General features: G+C 39.7%; 1 protein-coding gene across 1 annotated transcript; it reads right to left on the bottom strand.

The window, feature by feature from the left end:
* Window positions 1–287: 287 nt before the first annotated feature.
* hnf4a (hepatocyte nuclear factor 4, alpha) lies at window positions 288–7934 on the bottom strand. Its single transcript, XM_042491349.1, has 10 exons — window positions 7779–7934; window positions 6671–6845; window positions 5591–5685; window positions 5064–5170; window positions 4830–4985; window positions 3467–3554; window positions 2386–2538; window positions 2045–2281; window positions 981–1103; window positions 288–545 (listed from the first exon to the last, which is right to left on the bottom strand). Exons 1-10 carry the CDS (start codon window positions 7864–7866, stop codon window positions 403–405), a joined length of 1365 nt encoding a protein of 454 aa, XP_042347283.1. The 5' UTR covers window positions 7867–7934; the 3' UTR covers window positions 288–402.
* Window positions 7935–8437: the final 503 nt, after the last annotated feature.

Raw genomic sequence — 8437 nt, forward strand, 5'->3', positions numbered from 1 at the left:
AAACCTTACAAATCGATTGTCACCTTAGAAATACAAGATTTTACATGACATTTTTGTCAAAATTGAGTTATTATACAATATATTCTCATTTTGCGACAACTTATCAAGGTTATTTGAGGTGCTTTTAAGTTATATACATTTTTATTTAAAAACCAAAAAGCATATCATTTATGCTATTTAAATGCAAAACTTTGAAGCTCATATCTCAAAACTGCTCAAAACACAGATAGAATAGTTATATTTACTTACCTTTTTCAAGGCAAGTGGTTTCCTAGCTTTTTTAAAAAAAAGTAAGATCAACTCGTCAGTTTTACAGTGAATGCTGATTATGTATAAACTTACATATAAAGACCCTGGTTTAACACAATAAAAAAACTGAAGGAATAAGGACTGAGAGGACTGTTAAATGGCCTCCTGCTTGGTAATAGTAGGCTGAGGGATGGAGGTCGGCTGCTTGGGCACGGTGGCTATGACCCCCTGAGCCAGTTTATAATGTTCTGAGCTGGAGGCAGTGGGCGGAGACGGGATCGGGGTTTCAGGAGTGGCTGAAAAGTAGAGCACAAAAGAATAAGTTGCAGCATAAGCAGGTGTATATTTACAGTTCGGTGGTATAACATGTCCTGGAAGGGCAACACAATTTTCAGATAAGGAATAAGCACTTTTGTGAAATTTCTCAGAGCATTAAACATGTTAAGAAAGAATAACAGAAGTTCTCTTTGACAAAATAAGCCAGATTAGTTCCTGGGAAGAATTTAGAGGATTATTCTGCCAAGCCTGTTTGTCCTTGTGGCTACCTGGCTGCACATGGAGCAGGGGGAGGGAGATTCGAAAGTCTCTTCTCATCAAAATAACATTTAGTTTAAATATATTTTTCAGGTCACTTAGATGCATGCTTCCATGTTCATTTCAACACTTAAGCCAAAGACGGAGAATTGTTTTAGTTGCATTAGTTTTGCTTTACATTTGTGTTTTGTACTTACAGATTTGACCGTTGTGGATCGGCGTTGGTATGTTGCTGGTCACGATGACGTTGCCGCTGAGGTGCTCCTGGACCAGGTGAGGGTGCAGAGAGTGAGGTGCATGTGGAGCCTCATTGGCAGAACCTGAGAGACAAAATTACTGTCAGTACACACCACAACATGTCTTTATTTTAAAGGTCCAGTGTGTAGGATTTAGGGTCAGGTCCTCTTCTACAGTGTTATGTTGCACTGCCATGTTTCTACAGTAGCCCTACATGGACAAACAAAACACTGGCTCTAGATAAAGCCATTTGCATTTTCCCATCAGCTGGCATAGCTTGCAGCACCTCCCAAAAAGTAGTGTTGGAAAAACACATATTTTTTTCTTTATTTTGTGTTTTTACTGATTTAGATAACATCACATTTGTTTCAGAGAGAGAAGACCTCTGCAGATAATCCGGCTCCTGTTAAAAACCTCCAGAAAATCTGGATCTTAAGCTACCAGAGGTAAAAGGTGGAGTGCATTAGCAGGTGCTGGGTTAGCAGGCTATCTCTTGACATGCCAAACAGCAGAGGAGAAATGCTGTTTTGTAACATAAAACTGTTTTATTCTGTGTATTACTGGTTTAAATCACCTTTTCCGTTTGTCTCGATATGGAAAAGACGTGTGGATAATTTGGCTCCTGATAAAAACCTGAAACACCTGGATTTTAAGTTATCAAAAAAATGTGAGCACACATTTGCACATTTGCACCTGTCCAGCATCCCAAACAGCATCGTAGAAACATTGTTTTGAAGCTGCTTTTTTTGGTGTTTTTACTGGTTTGATTCACCTGATGTGTTTGTTTGGGAGAGAGACCTCTGCGGATAATTCAGATCCCGGTAAAAACCTCCTGAACAATGAGAACTGAAGGAAGTCTAACCGAAAAAAGTTTCATCTGGTTGCAATCTGAAATGCTCACCACTAGATGCTACTAAATTACCCTAAATTTTACACACTGGACCTTCAGTGCACGTGCATTCTGCATATTGACCCAAAGCTTTTAAAATCAGAGGCTGGTTACAAATGATCTGAAAGAGCTCACCTCCAAGAAGCATTTCTTGAAGCAGGTTGTCGATTTTGGCCATGCCGAAGAGTTTGACAAACTGGATCTGTTCGATCATCTGCCAGGTGATGCTCTGTAGCGTCGGCAGCAGCAGCAGCAGCTCCCCGAAGCGACCCCGGGAGTCGTACTGCCTGTCGTTGATGTAGTCTTCCAGGCTGACCTGGATCTGGTATCGCATCCGCTTGATCTTTCCGGGGTCACTCAGACCTTTAGCATCTGTGGGCAAACAAAAACAAGGGGTGTTTACAAAGGGAGGAATATTCTCGCTGACATTATTGGCTTGAAGAGCAGCTCATGCGCTTCAAATGATGAGTCAGTACCTGGGTCAAAGAAAACTATGGCTTTCAAGCATGCATATTCATTATCGTCTATCTGTAGCTCCTGGAAGGGATGCACCAGCTCATCCAGGATTCTCACTGCTACCCTGCCCACCTCCAACTCCGGGCAGTTTCTGGGAATGATGTGGTCATTTCCTGCAGGAGAATCACATTGTAGGATGAGATTTAAAGGAATACTTTACCCACAACATTTTTTATAACAATTACTTGTTGCTTGTTACCTTGAGTTTGTGAAGAAACAGTTGTTTTTCACACATGCCTCCACAGTGAGCGAAGAATCCAAAAAGGTGAAGATTCTTCATGATTTAAAGTAAATGGGGGCCGCATTTAATAACAGCAAAGTGATGTAAAAACATCTTTTTGCAAACTCTCACCTAACTGCTGCATAAGACTCATGTATCCGGTGGTATGCTCAACATTTTCATTTTTCTAAAACATTAAGATTAAATACTAGGAAAACTCTTATTTTATTTTACTTTCTTTAATTTAAGCTACTCAACGGGAAACTTTGTCATGTTATGTTAAAGTGGTGATGCATGTACGCTGTTGTTTTTTGTTTTTGTTTGTTGTTTTTTAGGATAGTTGTATTGTTTGTATTTAAGTGTCTGTTTTTTTTCCTAATATGATGTTTGAGTAATGCAAAAACTTAAATAAAGACAAAGATTTAAAACACGTGAGTATAAACAGTCTCGGGGAAGAGCAGGGGCCCATACATCCTGCTTATGTACAGGCCCCAGAATTTGGTGCTACGCCCCTGACCTCGTCTCTGCGACTGGAAAAATGAAACTTGGATTTTGCAGCACGAGTTGTGTGAGACTTTGTAAACGGATGTTTTGATGTAGTTTTGCTGTTGTTAAACGTGAATCCCCATGACTTCAATTCATGAAGAATATTTGCCTTTTTTTTTGATTCCCCGTTCATCTCGGAAGCATGCGAGAAAAACAAAGGTTTCTTCACAAATTCAGGTGAAGCATTCAGTTAAAACAGTAAATTTAGTCCAGAATAAGAAAATGCTTTTTGTAACTCAATGGGACAAAATGATAGCGGTTCACGTCAGTTTTACCTAATAAGAGGATGTCTTTGTAAAGCATGGACCTCTTTGCGGCACCGAGCAAGAGGTGTTCTCCGGCATGAGCCCTCAGCAACGCCACCTGAAATACAGTGAATCCATTGACTTATTAGTGTATATCTTCTATTTATATTAATATATATATATATATATATATATATATATATATATATATATATATTTTTTTTTTTTTTTTTTTTTTTTAAATGTATTGGTAGCCAGAAGATTTACAAAAAAAAAAAAAAAACAGGTAGAAAAACTTAACTTCAAGCCTTTTTTGAAGATAATGAATTACAACAAAATCAAATGCCTGAAGGTAAATAAAAGTACGAGCCAAAAGACTAGTTAGCAGGTAAACAAGCAAAAACACACAAGGCTAGACACATTTTTAAAAAGTATATTAATGTAATAAACAAATAAATTATAAATTATTATTGTTTGATAATAATAATAATAATAATAATAATAATGATAATGAGAAGAAGAAGAGGGGGAGAGAAAACATTATGGTTAAAGTCCATTAGATTTCCAATAAGACAGCCATCTCCATTATGAAAGGGATTTTTTAAATTTTATTTTTTAACTAGGAATCAGTAATGTACACATATCAAATACGAAAGTACAAATAGATTCCAGTGTTTATTTTCTTTTTTTGTTATTTTGTTTTGTTATTTCCCCTCTCAACCGTCCAGTAAAGAATAAATACATTAAAAATAACAATAATAAAATAAAGATTTTTTTTAAAAACGGGAGAAGAACACCACAGGAAACACAGTAAAGATGCTTACTCCAAGAAATTAGATCCAATAAGGATCAGATGAGGCCCAGAGAGGTAGAAGTATTTACATAGGGAAATGCGAAGGATCAAAATAAAATTCCCACTTTTATCAACTTGCTCCCAAATAAAGAGCAAAATAAATTCTTTACATTTTTTATGCATATGAATGTGGTATCCTTTTTATATCTCTTTCCAAAAAGTCTCTTATGAAGCTCACTGAGCGAAGTGAGTTTCCTGGAGGAAGACTCTCACTGATATAACATCAGCAAATGAGTTACAGAGGCCCGGTAATCATACTGTTAATGATTCAGCACTTTTTCTCGTGGAGGGATATGACTTTAAAACCAGCTCATCATATTCTAACTCAGGATTAAAATACATTAACCACTCTGGTTGAAGAGTTTGAGTTTAGAGTTAAAAAGATCCTTATTTCCGTGATGCATTTCCTTTTTTTCCCCCTCTGTTATTGTTATTTATTGTGTGCTCCTGCAGCTCACACTATAGTTTGGGGCCGACTGGTTGATGAGTGACCAGAGTGTCTATACAACTATGTACACTGTGTCTGCGTGTGAGTCTCACCTGGTCGTCCAGGGGCAGGTCACAGAAGGCTGGGATGTACTTGGCCCACTCCACCAACACCAACAGCTGCTGCTTCATGGACTCGCACACGTCCGTGATGGCGGCGATCTTTTTGGTCCGTATGTCGCCGTTCAGGATGGGAGCAGGGGAGGTGATCTGGAAGTCACAAGAGTCGTTTTATGTGTTTGTTCCACAGTTAGATGTGATTTTGAGACATGATTTAGGAGGTCTTACCTGTCTTGACAGTACGTCTGCCTGGATGAGTGCATTGATGGATGGTAAACTGCTGTCTTCATAGCTGGATCTCCTGGTGCTGATTCTGTCTCTTTCGTTCTGCACGGCTGAAATGACAAAGATTTATAGCGTCATCACTTCGGCAGATACAGTCAGAGAAAAATGTGACACTGCATGCAGCGAAATAAATCAAAAACAAATAATGAAAAATGCAACTTTTCTCCAACTGTTTGTTGCACAAAGAACACAGAGTCATTTAAAAGAAAAAAATATCCTTCAAGGTTGTCGTGTTTATCAGTATATGGCTATTATTGCTCGGAAATGTTTGCTCAGCATAAGCTGGTTAGAGACTTCAGCGCACCACTGAGTGAACATTAACAAACTCTCGCGGGTGTTGCGACACACTCAGACGTCAATTCAGCGGCTCACACTCTGGCAGTGATTTGCTGATTAATTTGGAGATTTTATTTTGTGTTTCACAGATTTAGATTATAAATTCAGTCTTAAAAACATAAACTGCCTTCTACCTTCTTTCTTCATGCCGGCTCTGAAGCATTTCTTCAGTCTGCAGTATCTGCATTGATTTCGCTTGTCTTTGTCCACAATGCATTGTCTGTTGAACCTGGAAAAAAATGAGCAGGTTAGGTTTGTTTGTGCTGTTGTAGTATTCAAAAAGAACCTTGACTGAATGAGGTTATTAGAGGTGCAATAACTGGTTGACCTCTTTATTGACAAAAAATTATTTGGCAACAGTTTTGAAAGTTGAAGAATCATTTCTGTAACTTATTAAAGCAAAAATAGCAAAATTTGCTGTTTCCTGTTTCTCCAGTGTGAGAATTTGATGATTTTCTTCATAGTTAACCCTTTGAAACCTGGATTGAAATTTTTTTTTCATGCTGAGTTCAGATGCCTTTCACAAGTATTTAAATGTTTGAACCCTGAGCAAATTAGTTTGGTTTTTTTTATTTCTTTCAAAAACAAGGGAAAGAAATGTCCCACAACTTGCAAGAAATTAGCAGATTTACATTTTGGAGCGAGCAAGTGGAAAATTTAACATCAAAATTCTGTTTTTAAAATTATGCACAACTATTTTCCCTAAGGCACTTTATTAAATTTCTTGTTTTTTATTTATTTATTTATTTATTTATTTGTATTTCTTCTATTTTTTCTCTCATTTTTGATAATTTTCTTGTACTTTTTAAAAATTAATTTTGTGGTTTTTGTTACTGAAGTTGCTCTATGCCATCATTTCATGTTATTGAAAGAAATAAAGCCAGGTTTTAAAGGGTTAATGGAAGAAATTGGGATTTTGGACTGCTGGTCACACAACTTTTGACTTTTGAGGATGTCAACTTGACGTGTCAAATTTTTAAACAGATATATTTTCTAACATTTTATTGTCAAGACAAGTTGCAGCTCAAGAATTGATTGTGCTCATTTTTTGCAGCATTTATTGCCAATTTACAGAGAAAAAACAATTTATGTTTTGCTTTATTCCTCTTTCACTCACACAAACGCACAAACATTAGTTTAGAACTGGCCGGGCTTCTTGTGCAATGCTTAATTTCACTGTCACATATAAACGTCAGTCTCAGCTGTGTCCTCACCTGCACGAGTACATGTGGTTTTTGCGGACGCTGCGTCTGAAGAAGCCCTTGCAGCCGTCACAGCTGGACGCCCCGTAGTGTTTGCCAGTGGCTCTGTCTCCACATATGGCACACAGGCTGCCCGCCCCCAGGTGGCCGGCAGCGTTCATGTTGGCGCTCTCAGCCGGCGAAGAGTCTGAAAGGAGACAGAAAATAAACGTCTCTTTAAGCCAGCTCATCAGATTTCGACCTGAAACCAGAGGAAGAGTGCTTTTATGAAAGCTTAATTAGATGGCAGTCATCAAGCACCGAGCGAGATTTAGATCAGTGGCTGTTTCTACTTGACAGATTGTCAAACTGGTTTGATTTCAGAAGGTGTGAACGGGCCCAGAGTGAGTGATCAACCGCATTGACGGCTGATCAAAAATCCACGAGAACCTGCGAGGATCTGTAAAGCTGCCTGAGTAGCTCACACAGAGTCAACAGAGCAGGATTGATGTCGGCTTGATTGCCTCTGAAAAGACAATCACTGGAGACAGTTTTCTTTTGAGTCACCAGACTGGGTCAATCAATCAAAGAGCACGTCAAGCTATAGATTAAAGCTGGCAGGTAAGATGACTCATGAGTCTGAGCAGAAACATGTAACCGGTGAAAAAGTTTCCTTTTTTTTGAGTCTCATTGGGAATTTTAGAATCAGGATCACAGCCGCAGGTCATGGGAGACTGCATGCACAAATAAGTTAGTGTCACTGTGAACCCTTTTTCTTCACTTTAGCCTCTGTGGGAACCGACCGTTTGTAACAGGAGATGCACGATCATGATACTCAAACTACTGCTTCGTCAGAGGACGAATATCAACTGTCGCCCCACAAGCTCAAACAGGTTAAGATCTTTTCGACCAAATGACCCGAGTGTGTTGAGGATGCAGCCGAGTCTCGTAAATCAAAGTCTCTTAATGTTTTACACCGAGAGGTGATAAAAGAAGACCACTGCTGCTCTGGATCGTCCCTCTGCTGGACAAATGACCCCTTTTTATCACCCCATGCCTCCTCTGCCCTCTCTCCTGACCAAAGTTTTAAATCAGTAAAAGTTTCAAAGTTCAACGCCACACTTGCATATATGTGACTCACCTGCGCCCAAGGGGAGCACTTGCATGTTTTCGAACTCCAGCGTGGTGTAGGCTGGGTCCAGAGCCTCGCTGTAGTCTGCCATGTCCATGTCTGCCAGCGCTTTGGACAAACAAATTCTCAACTACCTGACAGTGGGGCAGAAAGACTTGTCCAAGAAGTGCATCCCCCCCTTCCTCCCCCCTCCTCCTCCTGCCACACTCCTTCTCAGACCCCCTCACACCCGTAACCAAACCCCCCCCTTAGCCAGACTCCGCCCAGTAACAAGGTAGCTCCCTGCTCAATGTGATGGAGACCTACTGGTGTCAGAGAGGAGCCCAGTGACTGACAGCAGGGCTCCTTCTCCTCCTTCCCCTCGTGCCGCTAACCAGAGGAGAGGTGGAGTGTCTCTGGTTGATGGTTAACTCGTCCCCTCAGTGGTGAAACACAGGGTTGTTTTTTTTGTGTGTGGAAGAGATAGTACAACTTTGATATCTGCCATCTCTTCTTCTAGTCAGCACTGGATAAACAGTTCCTCAACGAGAGCAAAATCAGGTCAACGCTTTGCCAAATCACTGCCGCTTTAAACCAGATCGCTTTTTACAGCAGGCTCTTTCTGTAGCATGCTGTTATCACATGCACAAATTTACAGCGTCCACTTTAGACAGCCAAGAACACATGAA

The sequence above is a fragment of the Plectropomus leopardus genome, chromosome 8, assembly GCF_008729295.1.
Source record: "Plectropomus leopardus isolate mb chromosome 8, YSFRI_Pleo_2.0, whole genome shotgun sequence".
In the NCBI taxonomy this organism is placed as follows: Eukaryota; Metazoa; Chordata; class Actinopteri; order Perciformes; family Serranidae; genus Plectropomus; species Plectropomus leopardus.

What these genes read in the sequence shown, in the direction of transcription:
- hnf4a (XM_042491349.1), bottom strand. Translation starts at nt 7,866, where the DNA reads ATGGACATGGCAGACTACAGCGAGGCTCTGGACCCAGCCTACACCACG. An exon ending in AACCACATGTACTCGTGCAG is followed by an intron (nt 5,686 to 6,670) that starts GTGAGGACACAG and finishes ATTTTTTTCCAG; the next exon opens with GTTCAACAGACAATGCATTG. An exon ending in CAGACGTACTGTCAAGACAG is followed by an intron (nt 4,986 to 5,063) that starts GTAAGACCTCCT and finishes TGTGACTTCCAG; the next exon opens with ATCACCTCCCCTGCTCCCAT.